Genomic DNA, 24,455 nt, shown 5'->3' on the forward strand with positions numbered 1-24,455 from the left:
GACGAGGACCGGGGACCTAGGCGGCGGCGCGCTCCACGTGGCGCGCTCTACGCCTCCCAGCGCCGCGCGCGCCGGGAAGCCACGATTTCATCAGTTTGCGGCATTAATGGAAAGGGGAAGGAGGGTCGTCAGGTTCCTCTGCTGAAGGAACTAGAGGGTGGGCGGTTGAGGTACGCGGTGAAGCAGTGAGAACGGCCGGGACCGGAGGGGGGCAAGTTTGTGGGCGGCGCCTAGTCCAGGAGGGGGCGCGGCTACCGCGGAGGCGTCCCGCAGAGGCTGAGGCGGCCACGTCCCGACCCCCCAGGGTCAAGAAGCTACCCCGGGCTTGTCGCGTCCTCAGACATGTCGGAGGTGAAAAGCCGGAAGAAGTCGGGGCCCAAGGGAGCCCCGTCCGAGCCGGGGAAGCGGAGCGAGGACGGGAAGAGCCCCGAGGCCCGGGGCGGTGGAGGCGAGGGCTGGGTGGATCCCCGGACCGGCGTGAGCCTGCTGTCGCTGGGGACGTGCCTGGGCCTGGCCTGGTAAGTGGACGCGAGGCCGCCCGAGCCCTGTGTCCGGCCTCCCGCGGTCGCCCGGTTCTTCTCGGGGCCTCGCCCGGCTCAGCATCCCGCTAACCTCCCAACCCCTGTCCTGCGGCTTTTGTTCCTCTGCCTCGATCCCAGAAAAGGGACAGCGCATCCTTTTTTTTTTTTTTTTTTCCTTTTCGCTCGTTTCTTGAAACTCATTTTTCCTTTTATTAATGTGATTCGGTCGCTTCACTGGAGTTGAGACTAAGGTCTGTGAATGAGTCAGTCATTCTAAAGGGATGCGGATTTGGCCAAACTTTATCAAGTGCCTACTACACGTCGGAAGCTTCTCGGGTTTTGTAACCCACCATTTCCTGTCCGCTCCTCATTTGCCCCACCCTCATCCCATAAATGTCTAATGGCAACGTTCGCAGTCTTTAAAGAATTCAGTATGCTCTCGGGCAACAAACGTTAATGACAATTATCAGAGTTTGGAGGATTTCTCGTCTTGCCATCATTGTTTGTGTGTTATGAATTTCAAGTGTATTCCGAAGTTACAGATTGAATTGTAGCACTGTAAAATGACGAGAGTGTAGCATTTGTGTTCACCTAAAACTGAACATCTGTAGTTTTTAAACCAAGTAAATAGCGATACATTGTTGTTACAGAAAAAAAAAAAAATGAGTGTTGGAAATAACCTTAAGGGGCTCCTGGGTGGCACAGCCGGTTAACTGCCTCCTTTGGCTCAGGTCGTGATCCTGAGGTTCTGGGCTTGGAGGCCCGAGTGGGGCCTTGCCTGCCTGTCTTTCTGCCCCTGCCCCATTGCCCAGGTCACGCTCTCGCTGGGGGGCGCTCTCTCTGGTGTCTCTCAAATAAAAATAACCAGACTGATGCCTTAAATTAGAATTTCCCTCCACTTTCCCCTGATTTTTAAAGTATTTAGAAGATAGTTATTTGTCTTCAAGAGTAATCGAATTCTAGGAGGGCCCCAGGACTTCCTTTAGTCCAGACTATTTTTGATTGTGGTAAATTTTGAGTTATACTGTACTGGTGACTCATCCTGAGTGGTAATTGATAAAACATCTGTTACAATAAAGTGGATGTTATAAAGTGGATGTCTCTTCAAGGGGTACTGGGGTGGCTCAGTTGGTTAGGCGTTTGGCTGTTTGGCTTTGGCTGAGGTCATGATCCCAGGTCCTGGGATTCCACTGCATATTAGGCTCCCTGCTCAGTGGGGAGCCTGCTTCTCCTCCCTCTGCCTGCTGCTCTGCCTGTGTTCCTCTGTCAAATAAATAAATAAAATCTTTTAAAAATAAATAAATACGGGGCGCCTGGGTGGCTCAGTGGGTTAAAGCCTCTGCCTTCGGCTCAGGTCATGATCCGAGGGTCCTGGGATCGAGCCCTGGGTCGGGCTCTCTGCTCAGTAGGGACCCTGCTTCCTCCTCTCTCTCTGCCTGCCTCTCTGCCTACTTGTCATCTCTGTCAAATAATTTTTTTTTAATATTTTATTTGTTTATTTGACAGAGAGCTAGAGAGAGAGCACAAGTAGAGCAGCAGGGAGAGAGAGAAGCAGGCTCTCTGCTGAGTAGGGAGCCCGATGCGGGGCTCGATTCCAGGACTCTGGAATCATGACCCGAGCCGAAGGCAGCTGCTTAACCAACTGAGCCACCCGGGCACCCCTGTCAAATAAATTTTTTAAAAAATTTTTTAAATAAATAAATACATGTTCTCTTTTTTTAAAAAGATGCTTATCTTAGTAATACAGCATTTTGTTTATATAATATTTTTATTTTTGATCTTAAAAGACTAAACTTACCCTTTTTAATAAATTTTGTAAATTGCTCTTCTGTCTTAAAATGCATAACCTTCTTTAGGTAAATAAAAACCCTTTTATACTGAGAAAATCATTCTGTAATAGGGCTAGTAGTCTAAAAGATACAGATCTTTCTTGAATTAGGATGGACTTCCTTCTCAGTAAACCCATTGTAAGCTGAAAATATAAATCAAAAATGCTTTAATATACCTCACCTACCAGACATCATAGCTAAGTCTAACCTATCTTAAATATGTTCAGAACACTTCACATTAGTAAACAGTTGAGCAAAATCATCTCACAAGCTTATTTTTACAAGAAAGTACTGAATATCTTATGTAGTTTACTGAACACTGTACTGAAAGTTTAAAAAAAAAAAAAAAAGAATGCTTGTATGGGTACAGATTGGTTGTAAGTGAATCATGGTCACGTGGCTCACAGGGAGCTGCTGCTGCAACCACTGCCTAGAATCAGGGGAAAGAATCCAAGCAAGGAGAGGATCAGGGTCTCATTGCTACTCCAGGAAATGGTCAAAATTCGAAGTACATTTTTTACTGAGTACATGTCACATACCATCGTAAAGTCAAAAAATCTAAGTCAAACCATTATAAGCTTGGGATCATCTGTATATGTTGCTTCTCTCTGGAACCTAATACAACTGGTTTTAGTTATTTATTAAATCTTGATTATCCAAAGATTCATATTCATATGAGATAAATTACATCACAGAATGTTCAGCTTTTCAGTACTTTAGTTTATGTTCTGGGAAAACACTAATATAAATCCATAGGGGCACCTGGGTGGTTTAGTCAGTTAAGTGTCCAATTTTCGATTTCAGCTTATGTCATGATCTCAGGGTTGTGGGATCATGCCCCAAGATGGGCATGGAGTCTGCTTAAGATTCTCTCTGTTTTCCTCTCCTTCTGCCCCTCTCCCCCAAACCCCTCCATCTCTTTAAAAAAAGAAATCTATAAAGGAAAACCTGAAAAGCAGACACTTTAGTGCAGGAATTTACTGTTAGTGCTTATAGTCAAGACACAAGTTATATTGAAAGCTTTCACTAACCTCATTTTTCATCTTTTCTTGCTTTTTTTTTTTTTTTTTTTTGGTAAGTGAAGTTTTATCTGAAAGGGTTATGCTTTAAAATGCTCTGATTTTTTTTTAAGGACTTATTTACTTATTTGTTTATTTGAGAATGAGCGAAAGAGAGCAAGCACACAGAAGGAGAGGGAGAAGCAGACTCCCTGCTGAGTAGGGATCCTGATGCAGGCTCGATCCCAGAACCAGGGATCATGAGCTGAGCTGACGGTAGATGCTTAACCAACTGACCCACCAGGTGCCCCTAAATGCCCTGATTTTAAATGGAATATGGTCATTACTTTCCTGGACATTCAGTATTGTGCCTAGAAATGAAGCTGTAGTATGAAACATGGCTGAATGGGTACCGACATGGCCCTGGAACTCCTTTCTTCCAGAAGATCCATAATGACAGCTTCCTTTGTTTATTTGCCTCTTTTTCATTATTAAGTTGAAACAATCAGAAATCCTGTTAAGTCCTCAATCAACTATCTGCCACCATCTAAGATTACTAAAGAAGCTGTGGAGAGGAAACACCCTAAGGAAATGAACACTGTTTTGTCCTACAGGCTCTGAATCAGTATAAGGTGTCTATAGACTGCAATGGATTCCAAAGGAGTCAAAGATTCCTCTTGTAAGGCCCACACTGAAACTAATCAGTTAACCTGGGGTCCTTTCTCCTATATCCTTTTCCCATGTGATAATGAGAAACAGTCCCAAAATAGGGTAAGAGAGTTCTCTTCCTGTAAGTGGCCTAATCTGTACATTCCATCTTTGATTTGCTTTAAACCCAACACTTTTTCAAAGGTGGACAGGCCTGGGGCATCAGGTGTAAGCAGGAGGAGAACCTGATCCTTTATACCGCTATAGGTTTGTCAGAGGGATGGAAAAGCAGCCGCACAAAGCAGTCTGAAAGAAATAGCCAAGGTACTTAAAAAGAATAACTGATGTGTGATACCCTGACTGCATAAATTTGAACTTATTTAATCTCCACCACAACCCTGTGAAATATTACGATTTCCACTTTACAGATGAAGAAACTACAGCAAAGATAAATAACTTGCCCAAGTTGATTATACAGCTAGTAAATGGCAGAGCCAAATTTGCTTAGTTCTACACTCTTATGCAGTATGATATGCTTCCCCCTCTGATACTAACCTAAGAGGCCAAAACCTTAGAAATAAAAATCCCTAGTTCGGAACTATTTCTAGTCCTTTTCTAAAGAAACTATAGGTCTTAGCAGACCCTGTCTCCCTCATCTAAATTGAGAAAGGGAGTAAGGGGGCCTTGAACTTCTATTAGAATATGCCTCTGATTGGTTAAGCATCTGACTTTGTTTTGTTTTGTTTTGTTTGTCAGAGAGAGAGAGAGAGAGAGCGCACAGGCAGAGGGATCTGCAGGCAGAGGGAGAAGCAGGCTCCCTAATGTGCAAGGAGCCTGATGCAGGACTCTATCCCAGGACTCCCAGATCATGACCTGGGCCAAAGGCAGATGCTTACCCGACTGAGCGAGCCACCAAGGTATCCCACATCTGACTTTTAATCTCAGCTCAGGTCTCAATTTCACAGTTGTGAGTTTAAGCCTCATGTTGGGTTCCATACTCATGTGGAGCCTACTTTAAAAAAAAATGTTAGGACGCTTGGGTGGCTCAGTCGGTTAAGCGTCTGCCTTCGGCTCAGGTCATGATCCCAGGGTCCTAGGATTGAGTCCCATATCGGGATCCTTGCTCAGGAGGGAGCTTGCTTCTCCCTCTGCCTGCTGTTCCTCCTGCTTGTGCAGGACAAGCAGGGGGACAAATAAATCTTTTTTTTTAATGTATATTTGTATACCTGTGATTCATAAAAAGGAAACAAAGCACATTGGACACTAACCTGGATGCCAGTTTCAAAAATTTAGTCTTTCAGGATTGAAGTTACCTTTTGTCAACATTGACTTCTAGAAAATCATCCTCTTCCTTAATGTTAAATGAGTTAGTTTTTACAGATCATTTTAGAAAACTGCTTGGCACATCTAAGTGATAAATAAAATGAAAGTATTTTAACTTCGCATGTACAAACCACTTTTCATTTTCTCATTACTAGCCCAGAGTCAACTTTGTGCTTTTTATTTTTTTAAAGATGTTATTTATTTATTTGACAGAGCACAAGCAGGCAGAGCCGCAGGTAGAGAAAGAAGAAGGCAGAGGGAGAGAGAAGGGGAGAAGCAGGCTCCCCACTGAGCAGAGAGCCCAAAGATCTCAGGATCCTGGGATCATGACCTGAGCCAAAGGCAGATGCTTAATCAACTAAGACACCCAGGCACCTCTATGCTTGTTTTTTCTTATATGCATTATTTTTCATATGTAGTAACGATAAATCTTTTTTTGTTGTTGAGAAGCTAACCATGAAAAAAACCTACAAATTATCATCAGAGATGACATCTGCACTAGCATGATATAGTTTTCTTCAAGGTTTTGCTTAATATTAGAATTTTGAAGAGAAATTCAGAAATAGACATTAAAATATTTAATAAAATGGAGAGCGCTATAATGTGTTGTAGTAGAGGATCAACCTTCACAAAAAGTCTCTTATACTAATACAGTTTTATTCTGAATAAACATTCTGATCTACAGGATAAATCCCTGAGATAACACTGGAGTAATGAGTGATAAAACTAATCTCTGAAATTAGACTTATTTCCTTAAGGTGTTCTCCATCCTTGGTCTCTGTGTGATAATTTCAGATAAGCCTATACTCTAAAAAGGATCTCTTAAAATCCAAGAATGAAACAGCCAATATAAAAAAAAATTAAGTTTACACTTTCATCTTTGAAAATTAGAATAATGGCATTTCCTAATAACCAGGAAGGTTATTTAAAAGTTACATTCAGGGGCACCTGGGTGGCTCAGTGGGTTAAAGCCTCTGCCTTCGGCTCAGGTCATGATCCCAGGGTCCTGGGATCAAGCCCCATATCGGGCTCTCTGCTGGGCAGGGAGCCTGCTTCCTTTCCTCTCTCTGCCTACTTGTGATCTCTCTCTCTGTCAAATAAAATCTTTAAAAAAAAAAAAAAAAAGTTACATTCACACAGAAGAGAAAAGTCAGTTTATGCTAGTTATGTAACCTGTGCTTACTTAATTGGCTATTATCTCATAGAACAGACACTGGCCATCATTAGAAGAAACTTATTTTATGGGGTGCCTGGGTGGCTCAGTCAGTTAAGCATCTGATTCTTGATTTTTGGCTCAGTTGATATCTCAGGGTCGTGAGATTGAGCCCTATGTTGGGCTCCATGCTCAGCCATAAGTCTGCTTGTCCCTCTCCCTCTTTGTTCCTCCCCCCTCCCCCACTACTCAGGCTCTCTCTCTATCTCTAAAATAAATAATTTTTTTTTTAAAAGTACTTATTTGGGGGTGTCTGAGTGGCTCATTGGGTTAAGCCTCTGTCTTCAGCTCAGGTTGTGATCTCAGGGTCCTGGGATCAAATCCCGCATCGGGCTCTCTGCTCAACAGGGAGCTTCCTTCCCACCCCCCGCCCCCGTCTGCCTCTGCCTACTTGTGATCTGTCAAATAAATAAATGAAACTATTTTTAAAAATATATTTATTTTATCCAATATTATAAACATTGTTCAAAAGGCAAAAAGTCCATTTTAGTTTTGGACAGTTTTATAGCAAGTTAGCCTAATAACACAAATTTGAAGCATCGTCACCTTTGGAATAATACACAAAGTTTAGAAGTCTTTCATCTTTCCTTTTTCAATCTTTAAATGTTTGTCTCTCAGTGGAAATCAGTGTCATAAAACACTATCAATTAGTGCTTGCCAGCTTGACTGAGTACTCAATCTGGGGAGCTTTTAAGATTTCCAATATCCAAATCACATAAGTCAGAATTTCTGTGGGTGGGACCCAGGCATTAGACTTTTTAAAAGCAGACAAGTGACTCCAATATGTAGCAAAGCTTTTGAACCACTGGTCTATGTACTATGATTTAAGCCCTCTCTTCATAGGGCTCTGCCCCACCACTTTTTGATGACTCAATAAATACAGAAAGAATTTTAACTCCTGCTTTTTCTGAGCCCAAAGAATTGAGTCAAAAGTAGATGAACCAAAATGGTATTAGCTCCAAAGCATTTCTTTGGCATTTGCTTATTTCCAGTCCTATATATAAAAGTCTATAAACAAAAGTCTGTTTATTTTTTTAAAAAGATTTTATTTACTTATTCATGAGCAACAGTGAGAGGGGCAAAGGGAGAAGCAGGGTCCTCACTGAGCAGGGATCCCGAAGTGGGATTTGATCCCAAGACCCTGGAATGATGACCTGAGCCAAAGGCAGACCCTTAACAATTGAGTCACCCAGGTGACCCCAAAAGTCTATTTATTGTTTTTAAGATTGGGATAACTTTTTTATGCTTCTTCAATCTTTACTACTTACCAGATGAAGAATACACTCCAATTTTAGAGTGGCATCTAAAGTATACCTTTATGACTCGTATATTGGGTATAACCAATTGTTATACACCCTGCGTTGCATATATTGCCACTTTGACAATGACTCCTGTTCTCATAGTTTGTTTTTTGTTGTTTTTTTTTTTTAAGAGAGAGATCACAAGTAGGCAGAAAGGCAGATGACAGAGAGATAGAGAGGAGGAAGCAGGCTCCCCGCTGAGCAGAGAGCCCGATGCGGGACTTGATCCCAGGACCCTGAGATCATGACCCGAGCTGAAGGCAGAGGCTTTAACCCACTGAGCCACCCAGGCACCCCCCTGTTTTCATAGTTTTGACTTGTTATTTTTCAACTACTAGTCATCATCTTTCTGTTCCACTCCAAGGCTTTATTTCTCTCCTACATTTTAATTTAAAATATTTTTATATAGGTAACTCTTACTTCTACATTTCAGTATGAATAAACTTATTTTCTAGATATTGCCCAAATATGACCTAGAGAAAAATAGTAGCGATCCCATATCTTGTTCTAGGTAATTCATCATTTCTCCCTCCAAAACATTTATTACACAGACAGCTATCACTGCCATCTCACTAGGACTTGAACAGGATAGAGTTTCACCTTCTATTAATTTGTTGAAATGAACTAAAAGCTTTCACTACTCATACCAGAATTTATGGTGTCCTTGCCAGAAGTATAAAATGTTTCTTTAAAAATCAAACTTAAATGGATATGAATTAGGGGGTAGTGTTTTCTTTTTTTTTTTTTTCTAGGTTTGTATTTCATCAGTCTGAAAAGTTTGCAAAGGTGGAAAGCCAATACCAGTTACTGAAAATAGAAACCAACAAGTTCCAAGGACTTCAAAGTAAAATCAGTTTAATTTCAGAAAAGGTAAATTACTTACTAATTGGCTTACTTGCATAGATTCCCCGTTTTTCTTCCCTGCTACCACCCTTATACTCCATGCTTCCTTTTTCCTGCCTTTTAGACCATTACTGTTTTAACTCTCACTGGTTTTTGTACATTTCTCCCTTCAGTCCAATTTAGACTCAGATTATTTTGAAAAGACAGTGTTGGTTTTTTGTAATATAAATGTTACTATTTATATTGATGTGGCCCCAATTTTCTATTTGAATATCAAATGTCTAGAGCACTGAAAATATGATTGGTCTTTAGGTATAAAATTAAAATAGCAACAGTGCTTGCTGGGCAAAGGTCCATCAGGGTTTTTTTTTTTCTCTACTTTCTAGTTGGAAAATTTGTATACATCTGCATATCAGAGTGACTGATCTAAAAATAAATATTGGCCCTGTAGCCAAAAGAAAATTAAAATCCATGTGTATGTTGTGTTTCTTCAAACTACAAATGCAAATGCATTGTTACCGAAATTCTTAGAAATGTGAGACATAAAAAATTTTTAACTACCATGCTTCTCAGGAGAGGTCAGCTGCAATCAATACTGCATCATGCGGGACTTGTTTGGCTACCAGGAACCAAGCTATCGTTGGGAAACATGCCTTCTTTGTTCTTTTATTCATTCACTAAATCTTTACTTATGTCATAAGGTAGACAGGACTTGTGCTTGGCACCAAGGTGAGCAAGGATTTACAAAAAAAAAAACAGAAAAATGAAATAGAGGGTCTGAGTTCCTGTGGCTTCATGCATAGAATTAGCATATAATCAGTCCCCCAGAAAAGCCATAGATGAAGATTATGCATCACTCATACGTGCCAGGGGATTCCACAGAGGGTGAGCCCAACGGCCTCGGGAAGAAGCTGCATACTACTGCAAAAGTGGGTATTTTGACAGAAGGCTGAAGTCGGAATCTGGTTATACTTGTTAAGGGCTCCTCTAATCAGAGGGAACAGTTATAGAAAAATAAATCCCAGGAGATAGAAACTCCGTATACTTGAAAGCTATTGAAAACAAATTTTGAAGAAATGAAAAATTGAAATGAAAAATTTGGTAGCAGGGGCACCTGGGTGGCTCAGTGGGTTAAGCCTCTGCCTTCGGCTCAGGTCATGATCCCAGGGTCCTGGGATCGAGCCCCACATCAAGCTCTCTGCTCAACAGGGAGCCTGCTTCCTCCTCTCTCTCTCTCTCTCTGCCTGCCTCTCTGCCTACTTGTAATCTCTGTCAAATAAATAAATAAAATCTTAAAAAAAAAAAAAACAGACATTGCCATTTAAAAAAAAATGGTAACAATTAAAATGCCTTTTAAGGCAGATTTTTAAAATATCATTATCCAAGAAATATTCAGTCTTTGCAAAGCTCTTTCTCTCCCAGGCTTCCCTGGGAGTAATTCAACAATAGCTGCCCTTTCTCAAAGCTGGGCCTAAAGGTCAGCATAATCAGTAGGAGGGGAAAACAACTAGATGGGGACTCTCATCACAATTGTGTAACCTTGGAAAAAATCACTTTAACTTCTCTTAGCCTCTTTTCATCATTTATTAAGTGAGAAAAACAAGATTTTTAAAAGGATCAGATGTGATATAATATATATGCAAACTTCAAAAACTTTAAATAGTAGTAAATTTAAGGTATTAAGCTCTTTTAAAAAATGAAAAAAACTGTTAGGTTATATTGTCAGTCCATAAATGCAAATTATTATAACATACTAGTCACTGTATATTTTCAGATTCAATCTTGAGACCTTTACTATTCTGGAAAGTTGGTCTTGTATTTGGGGTCGGCTTGGGTATATTGCCTCCAGATGTACAGTGATGCTCTGGTGAACACCCTAAACAGGAAATTACCATAGATGAAGATAAACTTGTCTTCAAAAGGCTGACAATAAGACAACTAAACTTAACAGTATTTCTGATGTACAAATACTGATTTTTAAAGGATCTTTTATAATAGCTACATGTGTACATTAAAGATAATTTTTTAAAGTCTTTTTTTTTTACATTTTATTTATTTATTTGACAGTGAGAGAGGGAACACAAGCAGGGGGAGCGGGAGAGGGAGAAGCAGGCTCTCCACTGAGCAGGGAGCCCGATGCAGGGCTGGATCCTAGGACCCTGGGACCACAACCTGAGCCGAAGGCAGGCACTCAATGACGGAGCCACCCAGGCACCCCTAAAGACTTGATTTGATTTTTAAGATTTTATTTATTTATTTAACAGAGAGAGACACAGCAAGAGAAGGAACACAAGCATGGGGAGTGGGAGAGGAAGAAGCAGGCCTCCCACCGAGTAGGGAGCCGGATGTGGGCTTCTATCCCAAGACCCTGGGATCATGATCGAGCTAAAGGCAGACGCTCAACGACTGAGCCACCCAGGTGCCCCAAAAGGTTTTATTTTTAAGTAATATCTATACCCAGTGTGGGACTCAAACTTACAGCCCCAAAGATCAAGAGTTGTATGCTCTATCAACTGAGCCAGTCAGGCACCCCTAAAAATGACTTTTAAATAAGGTTTCAGTCAGTACTGTTACACACTGTTTCTAACTATCACCTGGAATTACTTCAGGTCTTGATTGGGGTGGGCCCAGAAGATTTATGGCCATTCTTCTTCCTAAATGTCAACAAACATGTTTTTTATTCCCTAAGATATGGGAGCTACAGAAAGGCACAAGAGTCTCTTCTCCTAAGGAATTTAGAAGCTCTCATATCTTCACCTGACTACTAACATCAGTCTCTTCAAGAGTCAGATTTCAAAGTCACTTCTAAGCCTTTCTTCATTCGGCTCCAGACTCAGAGCATCCATTCTCCTCATGATAATTCTATCAGGATAGGAATAGAAAGCTTGTGAGTTTATTAATCTACCTCCTTTTCTGCTCTTTAAAGCAAACACTCTTTCTCTCTGTATCCTAGTTCTTAATAATGGAACAGAGGATAATCAGTAAATCTTAGTGGGACTCCAGATATGTGATGTAAAAGATCCAAAATGCTATCTCCTCTGTCAAACTGTGAAGTCAAGAACTATATTATGTCTCTATTTTCATATTTAGTGTCTAGCACAAGGTCGGACATAGAGCGAATTCTCAGAAATTCTCTAATTTTATGTGCTGAGTGCCAAACAAGTATCAAATACACAACACAATAGGTGTTCCCGGAGTTTGGGCTATGGAGGAATGCTGCCCTGAGGAGCTGGCATCTGCTCTAGGCCTTGAAGGCAAGACAGAAGTGAGCTAAGCAACAAGGAGGGAAGAAGAGCATACACAGGTAAATTTGGGACTGTATCCTAGAAGTATTAAGGAACATTGTAGGTTTTCTAATGTCATACCATGATGTGCATAGCAGTGTTTAAAAGCTTCATCTGGCTATAGCATGGTAGTATGATTCAGAAAAGAAGTAACTAGGAGCAGATATTAGATAATACTTCTAGAATATTTTCCTTGATCCTTGAAGTCTGGTTTGGGTCCCCCACGTAAGTGCTTCCATAGCTCTTCCCCTGTCATAACACATGTAGACTTGGCTTTCTCCCCAGTTAAACCAAGCTGCTTAAGGGCAGAACCACGTTTTGTACAGTATTATACTTTCAACACATTGCTGCAAACACTTAGTAAGTTAACAATCATTCTAGGCTTTCCTGTAGTCTCTGAAGCTGTTATCTATGTGTGAGAATAAGCTAAAAGAAGTCCACAGCGTCCCATATTCTGGACACATATGAGGAAATGCCAGGAGCTTACCACAATTTACAGATGCTTAGCACATGTAACTATTTGATGTGAGTTACCTCACTAGATTGGACTTTTATTCATTTCTGCTTTTGTTATATCTATAACATCTGATTCTGGTACCTTCTCTATAAGAGGTCAGTCAAGAAATTTTCAGGCAGAAACTCTTCCAGAATCAGAGAATTTAGGAAACTTAACAAATTTTATTAACTCAGTTACAGTTTCTAAAAAAGCTGAATAACTATAAGAATGACAACTAAGTTGCTTTCCTTTGGAGTAAGAAAAGAAGGAAATGTGATATACTTCAGACTTCTTTAACATTATTTCTCTGTTGAATGTCCCTCCATGAAAATGTACAAATATTTAGGTTTATAAATTCAGGTGTGTGTTTTTCTACCATAGTGCTCATATGTCACATTTGTTTTAAAATCGGTTAAAACAACTGCTAAAGTAATGAATGTTTCTGCCATTACGGTTCTGATATACTTGGATATTTTAGACATCTTCAGAATTTGAACTGGGCATGTGCTTGTTAAAGTGTATTTGCCTAATATAAAAGTTATTAAGGGGCACCTGAGTGGCTCAGTGGTTAAGTGTCTCACTCCTGATTTTGGCTCAGGTCATGATCTCAGGGTCCTGAGATCAAGCCCCATGTTAGGCTCCACACCCATGGTGGATTCTCTCTCTCCCTCTTCTGTTTAACCCTCTCCCCTCCCTTGTTCATGCTCTCTGTCTCTTTCTCTCTTAAAAAAAAAAAAAAAAAAAAAAAATTTAAAAAGTTATTAAGTAGCCTTGGGAATTGTTTTGTGTTACAAATACAGCTTGAGTCTACTGAAAGTATCCTGCAGGAAGCGACATCATCCATGTCTTTGGTGACCCAGTTTGAGCAGGAAGTATCCAGCCTCCAAAGTATCATGCATGACATCCAAAATAGTGAAGAATTACTCACCCAAAAAATGCAAAGCCTTAATGAGAAATTCCAGAATGTTTCAGATTTCTGGAAAAGAACCCTAGAAGAAATGAATATTAATACAGACATTTTCAAATCAGAATCAAAACACATACATTCTCAAGTGACTGTCCAAATTAACTCAGCTGAACAAGAAATAAAATTGCTCACTGAAAGGCTTAAAGATTTGGAAGATAGCACACTAAGAAATATTAGAACAGTAAAAAGACAAGAAGAAGAGGATCTTCTACGAGTAGAGGAGCAGCTTGGCTCTGATACAAAAGCAGTTGAAAAGCTTGAAGAGGAACAGCATGCTCTCTTTGCCAGAGATGAAGACCTGACTAATAAACTTTCCAGCTATGAACCCAAAGTTGAAGAATGCAAGACACATTTGCCAACAATTGAGAGTGCTATTCGCTCTGTTCTCAGAGTCTCTCAGGATCTGATCGGGACAGAAAAAAAAATGGAAGACTTAACTACTCAGATGTTTAATATGGAAGATGATATGCTGAAAGCAGTATCTGAAATAATGGAGATGCAGAAAACCCTTGAAAGAATTCAGTATGATAATAGCATATTAAAGATGCAAAATGACCTGGATGTTCTAAAAGGAAAAGTTCATGATTTTATGGTATATTCAAGTACAAGAGAAAAGGGAACTTTAGAAGAATATAATCTAGAAAATAAAGGAATTGACAGTGACTTTTAAATGCATCACATTTATTCTGATGACCATATTGTTATACATAAATTTATTAGTTCCATACTTCTGCATTATTTTGATATGCCTCACTTTATCCTACATTACACGGCCAGTAATAGTGACATATCCACACCATGATTATCCACATAATGACAGCTTATCTGTTTAAGCAATAAAATTTATTTCATTTTAGGCATTGTAAATCGAAATATTCCCAAAATATATCTCCATCGTTTTAAAGCAATATACTTAACATTTTTAATGTTTTTCTAATAAGTAATGGACATTATTATGAATTTCAGCTATTATATTGGAGCCAAATATATTAATACCTCTGGAAGCTATTGAGGAGTGTTTCCCTTCTCACTAAATGACCCTAGTTTGCTATTTTTTTCAAAACTTACGTCTATTTCTTATATGTTTCTATCACCTAAAGATGTGACCCATTGGCCCACTGTCACTGCCAGGTTGGTTGGTAGATAATGTGCCCGCCTAACCAGTTCAGCATTTCCTTTGTACTTTACTGCAGGCTAAGATCCAGACCACCAAGTTCATAGGAATTTTGTCTAAAATGAAAAATGACATGACCAAAGGAAAACATGAGGTGATTTGCTGTGAATCAATATGTACTTTTTGAAAACTGTGGAGCCTGGGAAACATTTTTACTTTTTATTAAGGTTCTTAAGTGTATTGTAGATACTTGTAAGAATTTTTAAGGAAGAGTAAAAATAGGTGTGCCTGACTCTTGATCTCACAGTCATGAGTTTGAGCCCCATGTTGCACATAGAGATGACTTTAAAAATTTTTTAATTAAAAAAAGTAAATATATTATTATTGAAAGTTTTACCTATGAATTAAGTATGTATGAAGTATAGGTTTTTGGAATATCTTTGTATACCTGGGCCTTTTTTTTTTTTTTTAAAGGTTCTAACTGTGTTACAGAGTCTTGAGTTTGCTAGATACATGATCCCTAGATAAATTATTCTACCTACAATATAAAAAATACCAATATACCTGTGGCCTCTTTTAAAGAGGAAAAAGCAACATATTAAGAAATTATTATAACTAGGGTAATTAAATGTATGTCATTGTTTTAAAGAGTTCCCAGACTAATTACCCAACCAAATTTGTTTTACATGATGATTTTATTTTACTCTAAATCATATAATGGAGTCATAAGGAATAAGATGTGGACATACTGAGATGTGATTAAGGGGAGATCTAGTCAGATTTTTCCAAAAATGATAATTGGAAATGTGCAGAGTTGGGGAAGCACATAAGACTTATCGGTAACTGATGTATCAAGAGTGTCCAAACTTGGTGTTGAAAACTGAGTCAACTGCATATGGAAGTACTGTTTCTACTTGTGTCTTCATGCCAGTAATCAACTGTAGTCCCAGTTTAATAATGTAGTGTCAGTGGAATTAAGCACTTTCAAGAACTTGAAAGCAGTCAGTTGAGGTCAGGTAGTTTTATTATGTACATTTGCACATTTATGGACAAATTCCAAACAAGTTCTACTTTGGGGTTAGGAGGGCCTATGGTAGACAGCCATGGGTCATAAAAATAAGCCTGAAAGAATGCTACTATTAAGGAGCATATCATTAATATCTGGAATCTTAACATTAAATTCCTTGATGTCTGAGTGTGTAAATTCCTCTCTGTGTGCACTGACAAAATTGTACTTGTCTGCCTTTATTTTAATGCTAATAAAATAGATTCTAAAATTCACTAGAATTTTGTTGTTTCAACCTCTGTCATCTCATGGCAGATGTTATCTCTCATTGTTTGTTTGTTTAGCCCATCATCAGATTTGATACATTATTATTAAATTGTATATACTCTAGTAATCGCTACAGAAAGTAAATGGAAACCAGGTGACCACTGTGTTCTGTAGTGACTGTTAAGAGGGAAACAAAAACTACCCTTCTACAAGTATTTCATCAGAAAACTATTGTGTAGGGGCGCCTGGGTGGCTCAGTGGGTTAAGCCGCTGCCTTCGGCTCAGGTCATGATCTCAGGGTCCTGGGATCGAGTCCCGCATCGGGCTCTCTGCTCGGCAGGGAGCCTGCTTCCCTCTCTCTCTCTCTCTCTCTGCCTACTTGTAATCTCTCTCTGTCAAATAAATAAAATCTTTAAAAAAAAAAAAAAAGAAAACTATTGTGTATATTTATATACATATTATGTACATCTCTATATGTATATTTTCCTTTACTCAAGGTTTTCCTATGAAAAATTGTCAGTAGAGGATGGCTGCCTTCTGCTAGGATCTTGATTCCAGAGTCCTGGGATGGAGTCCACCATCTGCCTGCTTCTGCCTCTGCCTGCTGCTCCCCCTGCTCTACTCCCTCTCTCTCTCTCTGTGTGGCAAATAAATAAATAAAATCTTTAAAAAAGAGAGAGAGAAAAAAAAAAGAGAGAGAGAGAGAGATTTTATTCCGTTATTTCCCAGAGAGAGAGAAGGAACATAAACAGGGGGAGTGGGAGAGGCTTCCAGCTGAGCAAGGAGTCCAATGTGGGGCTCAATCCCAGGACCCGGCAATCATGACCTGAGCCAAAGGCAGCCGCTTAACAAGTGAGCCACCCAGGCACCCCAGATAAAATCTTTAAAAAAAAAATTCTCAGTAGAGAGATTTAGATGTACCTAATCTGTCTTCCTGTGTTTCTTACATTCATTTATATAACACAGATACTTGAAATTTCAAAACCTTCCCTGTGTATCAAATATTAAATTACATTGTTAGTCTTTCCTTTAAGGAAGATTTCCATATTCTAAGACACATTTTTGTATCTTTGTAATTGATAATAAATTCTATATCAATTAATTTCTTATATAGAGTACTATTGGGTCCATTTTTTTAACTTAGTATTAATAAATCACTTTTACAAAATAAACACCTGATTTTTTTTAACTTTTGGATGCAAAGTTTAAAAATATGTTCATAGTAATATTTCCTTAAATATTGCCTAATGATTAGAAGCTTGTTGATTAACTGTACTTTTATATTTTATAATGAAAAATGTTGATTTATTAGCTTATGGTTTCATAGAAAACTGGTTAACACTGATAAAAAGCTAATGGCCTTGTTTTTAATCTCAACCTGATTACAGACCTTTCTATGAATCTATAATCTTGATCAAAGCTTAATATGATGTCATTAATAATGATACTAAAAATTTTTTTTAATTACACTGCAAATTCACATGAAAAAAGCACATGAAAAAAGATTTATTTCTCTATATACTTATGTGCATTGTTGGCAAAAGCTCTGCAAATTTACCCAGCATCTGGTTTTTTGTTTTTTTTTTTCAGTTTAGCTATGAACTATTAATTTAATAAAACACAAAATGCTCCATCCCAGCTTTCACAGCAAGGGAGGAGAGAACTAGCATTGGAGCCTATTACGTGTCGAAAATTGCTAGGAATTCTACATTCAACATCATCACAGTAACAGCTCTGTGTATTGAGTATCTATAATGACCTGTATTATCCCTACTTTGCACTACAACTTTGCTAGCCTGACACCCATTTTAAAAATGAGGAAATTGAGGCTTAGCAAGGTTAGGAAACTGGAATCACACTGCTAAATCTGTCTAGCTCCAGAGGCCATTGACCTCCTGCTGTACAATGCAATCTGCTACTATTCAACCAGGGGGAAAAATCACAAGAAATCCACTCTCAATAGAACCATCTTGAGAGGGCGTCTGGGTGGCTCAGTTGGTTAAGCAACTGCCTTCAGCTCAGGACGTGATCCTGGAGTCTTGGGATTGAGTCCCACATCCAGTTCCCTGGAGTCTGGGGAGTCCAGGGAGTCTGCTTCTCCAGCTGACCTCTCTCCTCTCACTCTCTCTCTCTATTCCTCTCAAATAAATAAATAAAATCATAAAAAAAAAAATAAAAGAACCATCTTGAGAATTAAAAAACTGTAATTCAGCCAAATGTGTCCACTACCACATTGCCTTTAAATGAGACTGTAAGTCACCCAAAAGTTGTAACTATGACCTAAAATGGTTTGGGCCTTGGGCATAAGAAAGAACCAATAAATGTTTAGGGAATAGTTAGAAAGCAGTGGAGAAAGAGCCTAGACCAGACTCTTCTAATCTAGGCTTTGCCACTAACTGTGTGTTCTTGGGCATTTATTTTGGGGCTCAGTTTTTTAATTTGTAAAATGAGGAAATTGTATCAAAAACTCTCTAAGGCCTCTTCTGGCTTTATGTGGTTTTTAATTTTAGAGATTAATAAAATTTCCCCGTCCTTTAGTTACAAAGATCAAAGATCCTTTAGCAAAGTTTTTGGAAAGCCAGGTGGACCCAGAAATCATTCCCTTGACCCATACTACTCTTGTAGATCCAGAGAGCATCTAGCTTAGTATCCTGTATATATGATAGGAATTTGGTAAAAATCTTTTGAGCTATTGGTGGACTCTCCAAAACGTCTATTCATTCTAGGCAAATGGTTTAACAAGCCCTAGGTATTAAAAAAAAAAAAAAAAAAAAAAAAAAAAAAAAAAATTCTGTGCGGGATGTCTGGATGGCTCAGTCGTTAACTGTCTGCCTTTGGCCCAGGTCGTGATCCCAGGGTCCTGGGATCGAGTTCTGAGTTGGGCTTCCTGCTCAGCAGGGAGCTTGCTTCTCCCTCTGCTCCTCACCCTGCTTGTGCTCTCTCTCTCTCTCTCTCAAATCAATAAAGTTGTTTAAAAAAATAATAATTCTGTAAAATAATTTCAAGACTATTCCTACACTATATTCATAAATATTGTAGTAAAGATAAATAGAAGTTCATGATAAATTGCTTTTATAACCTACCAAGGGAAAGACAGAGTCTTACTAACAGTTTCTTAATGATCTGATCCTTCTAAGAATAAAGTAAATTCTTTCCGAGGAGTCTAAACTGTGTAATGCTGTTAGGCTACATTTACTCTACTAGAGTAAATACATTAATAAACAATAACCTAGTAATGAATTAAATAAGCCATCTACTTTCTTCACCCTTTGGAGTCTCTGTTTCAGCAAATACACTTGCAAAACCTTTCCCCTAAAAATAAAACATGCTTTTGCAAGCACTACTTGATTTCCTTCCTGATTGTGGTTACTCTTTTTTTTTTCTTTTAATTTTATTTATTTTTTGAGAGCAAGAGAGAGAGAGAGCACAGGCTACTGGGGGACAGACAGAGGAAGAGGGATAAGCAGACTCCCCACTAAGTGGGGAGCCAGCTGTCAGGCTTGATCCCAGAACCCATGATCTGAACTGATCTGAAGTCAGAAACTTAACCAACTGAGCCACCCAGGCACCCCTGCGGTTACTCTTCACTGTCATACCCATAATAACATTTTAACTGTCGTCTAACTTCTCTACTGAAAAACATTTGGGGGCACCTCCCCCCACCAATAATTAATATAGCCTAAACTTGAGAAGAAAAATCCTAAAATACATTTTGAAATCAAACATATATAATGGGGCTAAAAGAGGGAATTACTTTGAGATAACTGTTCTGTTCCATTTCAGCTCATCATTATTTTGCAGTTATACTTTTACTCCTTTTTTAAGCGCCATAAAAATAATATCCTATAAATATCCTATATATCCTAAATATCCTATAAATAAATTTTTGCTTGCATTATATAAAACCATGTTAATGTTATCAAAATAATCTCAAAAGAAATTTTTGAGATATTTTTCAATTTTTGAGACAATTTTAAGATAGTAAACCAGGCAAATGCAATTTTATAATGGTAATTCATAAAAATATTGAAATATACAATTATTTTGGAAATAAAACATTTAAGTCTTTAGAAGAAACTGTAGATCATATTTTGTAAAACTCCTTTCAGCCTGCATATTTAATTCCTTGTTTTCTGATTTATTTATTCTTTTTTTTTTAAGACTTTATTTATTCATTTGAAAGAGAGAGTGAGAGAGAGCATGAGAGGGAAGAAGGTCAGAGGAAGAAGGAGACTCCCTGTGGAGCTGGGAGCCCCATGCAGGACTTGAACCCGGGACTCGGATCATGACCTGAGCCGAAGGCAGTTGCTTAACCAACTGAGCCACCCAGGTGCCCTATTTATTTATTCTTAAAGATATATTTATTTGGGAAGGGGGGAAGGGCAAAGGGAAAAGGAGAAAGAGAATCTTCAAGCAAATTCCCCTGCTGAGCTCAGAGCCCAACTCCAGGGCTCAGTCCCGGGACCCCGACATCATGACCTGAGCCAAAATCAAGAGGTGGATGTTTAACTGACTGAGCCACCCAGGCGTGCCTTCGTTTTCTTATTTCAAATTATCTATTTATTGACATTTTCTTTCCCAGACTAAACTATAAACTCCTTAAAAGCAGAGACTGTTCTTGATCATACTAACACATACATACCCAGTAAATGTTGTTGGATCAAGTTAGTTCCCTAGGATTTTAAAACAAAATTTTATTTTTTTTAATTCAAGCATAATTAACACAGTGTTATATTAGTTTCAGTTGTACAATATAATGATTCAACAATTCTATACATTACTCAGTGCTTATCATAATAAGTGTACTCTTAATCTCCATCACCTATTTCACCCATCCCCCTACCAATCTTCCCTCCTGCAACCACCTTGGTCTCTATATTTAATAGTTTGGTTCTTTGTTAAATTTCTTAAATTCCACATACGAGTGAAATCATATGGTATTTGTCTTTCTCTGATTTATTTCATTTAGTATTATATCCTCTTGATATATCCAAGTAAGTTAGTTTTGATTATTAGTACACAGTTATAGACAATCTCCACTTTAAAACAATGCTTTCCAAGGTGCCTGGGTGACACGGTTAACCATCCGACTTTTGGTTTTGGCTCAGGTCATGATCTCAGGGAAGTGGGATCAAGCCCCACTTCCGGCTCTGCACTCAGTGGAGTCTGCTTAAGACACTTTTTTCCTCTCCCTCTGCCCTCCTCCCCCCTCTAAAATAAATAAATAAATCTTTAAAATAAATAAGTAAATTATAAGACAATGCTTTCCTAGAAAATGAGTTTAATGTTAAATGTGTGAAAGTCGGGGCGCCTGGGTGCCTCAGTGGGTTAAAGCCTCTGCCTTTGGCTCAGGTCATGATCCCAGGGTCCTGGAACCGAGCCCCGCATCGGGCTCTCTGCTCAGCGGGAAGCCTGCTTCCTCCTCTCTCTCTGCCTACTTGTGATCTGTCTGTGAAATAAATAAATAAAATCTTTAAAAAAATTAAAATAAATAAATGTGTGAAAGCCATTCGATTGACTTACACATTATAAAGGGGACTCCTCTTTCAGTATAATCACAGTGTGTATCTGTCTTTAGACATAGGCTTTGACAATATATTTTACACACGTCCTTTAATTTGTTTTCCTCCATAACTGAGCTTCAGGTAATCTTCTGATTCAAGTTCATTAGTTTTACCTGACAATTCCTGTTATAATTTTCAGTTAGGTATTATGAGATTATATCCCATGTATTGACCCTATTGTCACTATAATCCACACTTTTTTTTCCCCTTTCCCTCTTAATTTTATTAACTGATGACACAATACAATAAAATTTCAAATATTCAGAAGGAGGAATTAAGATATCTGAGTAGGGGCGCCTGGGTGGCTCAGTGGGTTAAGCCGCTGCCTTTGGCTCGGGTCGTGATCTCAGGGTCCTGGGATCGAGCCCCGCGTTGGGCTCTCTGCTCATTGGGAAGCCTGCTTCCTCCTCTCTCTCTGCCTCCCTCTCTGCCTGCCTCTCTCCCTGCTTGTCATCTCTCTCTGTCAAATAAATAAATAAAATCTTAAAAAAATATAAATAAATAAGATATCGGAATAGTAGGGGACCCTATGCTTACCTCATCCCTAGAACACAGACAGATAAATATTCTGAATGCTGACAGAACTGCACATCTAGAAGGAGAAAAATAGCCACATTTAAATAAATGGCCATTTAAATAAAAACTTGCAAAAAATTTTAAATATTCAAAAATAACAAAATTTTCAGCTTCTCTAACACTGCTATTTAAACACACACACACACACACATATTCATACAAACATTACCACAAACAGCAAAAATAATGAAATACTGTCAGGCAGTTGTGTGGCTCAAAATGTTCATCAACTAGGGGTTGGATGGGACCAGGAAAAAAACTGTATCCAGGTTAAACCAAAATGACAATTTACAGGTGGATGGTAAGGAATATGGCATAGAAATATACCAAAGTTGAGAATCACCTGTATTTGGAATCACAGGATCTTAGGATTTTGAAGATAGGTTTTTGTTTGTTTGTTTGTTGATTGTTTTGTTTTTTACATACCTGTCTTCTCTACTAAACTACTAAACTGAGTTGAGGTCACAGCCCAAGCTGTACCCATCATTTTATCCCTCATAATTGGTATGTCTAACATAGTAGAAACTTAAGAATTAGTCAATTGAATTATTCAGGGTCTCATGGATAAGTACCCCAGAAAATTATTCATAAAATTAATAGGACAGGGGCACCTGGCTAACTCAGTAGAGCATGCGAGTCTTGATCTCTGGGTTATAAGCTCAAATCCCACATTGGGTATGGAGATTACTTAAAGATAAAATCTTTAAAAGTAATAGGACAATAAAACATATATACATGGAGTCTTGAACATTGGTCCTTTCATTCTAGCACTAGAAATAGCTACCAACAAACCTGTGTTTCAAAAATTATGTTGCCTTGTTTGACCCCCACAAATCTACCAAAGCTTATCTAGAGGAGGCTTCCTCCTCTCTTCTCCAGCAAGAAGAAATACCTCACAGTCTCTCGTTTAGCCTCTTTTGTCACTGTACAGAGAACTGTTAGTATAAAAATAGTCTTTCTAGTGTATAAAATATAGTATAAATGTCTTTTTTACTAGTATAAAAAATGTCTTATAGTTAATAATATAAAAAATGTCTTTCTAGTGACATTTTATGAAATTTCCTTCATGTTTTCCTTCTTAATTATTAGTAATACATTTGATATATCTTTTACCATGCTTTCAGGAAGAATGGTAAAGTTATTAACTTTAATTGAACTTATTATTGAACTTACTAAAGCTCAAAATTCAACTTGTATTTTATATATTAAGCTTTTAATCAATTTAATTATTATGGTATTATATTTTTTTACAGTGTCAGAAGTCTGAAGCTATCATGGAACAGTGGAAGTCTTTTCAAATAATTGCTCATCTAAAGCATCTACAGGAGGAAATTTATGAAGTGAAAACTTGGTCTGATAGGATAATTGAAAAACAGAATATACTGAATAACAATTTGACAACTCTTTCTCAAGATGTGACAAAAGTAGACCAAAGTGCAACTTCCATGGCAAAAGATGTTGGTCTCAAGATTACAACTGTAAAAACAGATATACGACGTATTTCAGGATTAATAACTGATGTAACATCACTGACAGATTCTGCTCAAGAATTAGAAAATAAAATTGAAAAAGTTGAAAAAGATACAGTAAAAAACATAGGTGATCTTCTCTCAAGTAGCATTGACCGAACAGCAATGCTCCGAAAGACAGCATCTGAAAATTCACAAAGAATTAACTCTGTTAAGAAGATACTTTCAGAGCTAAAGAATGATTTCAACAAGCACACAGATAGGTTTTTAAGCTTAGAAAGTGACAGAGCTAAAGTTATGAAGACAGTGACTTTTGCAAATGATCTAAAACCAAAGGTGTATAATCTAAAGAAGGACTTTTCCCGTTTGGAACCATTGGTAAATGATTTAACGCAACGCATTGGGAGATTGGTTACTGACTTACTACAAAGAGAGAAAGAAATTGCTTTCTTAAATGAAAAAATATCTAATTTAACAGTAGTCCAAGCTGAGATTAAGGATATGAAAGATGAAATAACACACATTTCAGACATGAATTAGTTTGAAATTATTTAGATGAAACGGAAATAACTTTTTTAATATCATGACTGACAACTCAGAAATAATGAATTTTGGAGCAAATATCATTTTGTGTTTGATTTGTGAAACTGAATAAAGGAAATCTCATTTAAATGGTGTTGCAAGGGGTGCCTGGGTGGCTCAGTGGGTTAAAGCCTCTGCCTTCGGCTCAGGTCATGATCCCAGGGTCCTGGAATGGAGCCCCACATTGGACTCTTTGCTCAGCAGGGAGCCTGCTTCCTCCTCTCTCTCTCTCTCTCTCTCTCTCTGCCTGCCTCTTCGCCTACTTGTGATCTCTGTTAAATAAATAAATAAAATCTTAAAAAATAAAATAAAATAAATGGAGTTGCAAGGCTAGAAGGGGGAGTTCTCATGCCTTACCACTCCTTGCAGCCCTTGGCCAAACCAGAAGAAGCCTATGCTTTACTAATCCCACAGGAGGAAGACACAACAACCTAGACACAGCAGTCCAGCCAAT

General features: G+C 38.4%; 1 protein-coding gene and 1 long non-coding RNA gene across 3 annotated transcripts; one reads left to right on the top strand and one right to left on the bottom strand.

The window, feature by feature from the left end:
- Position 1: 1 nt before the first annotated feature.
- Positions 2-24,091, top strand: IKBIP (IKBKB interacting protein). 2 transcript variants are annotated; one of them, XM_082739235.1, is made up of 3 exons: positions 2-518; positions 8,586-8,703; positions 23,204-24,091. In XM_082739235.1, the coding sequence occupies exons 1-3, from the start codon at positions 343-345 to the stop codon at positions 23,957-23,959; spliced, it is 1,050 nt and encodes a 349-aa protein (XP_082595361.1). In that variant the 5' UTR covers positions 2-342; the 3' UTR covers positions 23,960-24,091. The 2 variants fall into 2 exon arrangements, with proteins under 2 accessions (XP_082595361.1, XP_082595360.1); XM_082739234.1 differs by lacking the exon at positions 23,204-24,091 and adding an exon at positions 13,257-15,818.
- On the bottom strand, positions 14,734-20,140 carry LOC309868966. Its single transcript, XR_014313909.1, has 2 exons — positions 16,246-20,140; positions 14,734-16,038 (listed from the first exon to the last, which is right to left on the bottom strand). It is a non-coding gene; the product is annotated as an uncharacterized lncRNA (long non-coding RNA).
- Positions 24,092-24,455: the final 364 nt, after the last annotated feature.

The sequence above is a fragment of the Mustela nivalis genome (genome assembly GCF_964662115.1).
Source record: "Mustela nivalis genome assembly, chromosome: 7".
NCBI classification, from domain to species: domain Eukaryota; kingdom Metazoa; phylum Chordata; class Mammalia; order Carnivora; family Mustelidae; genus Mustela; species Mustela nivalis.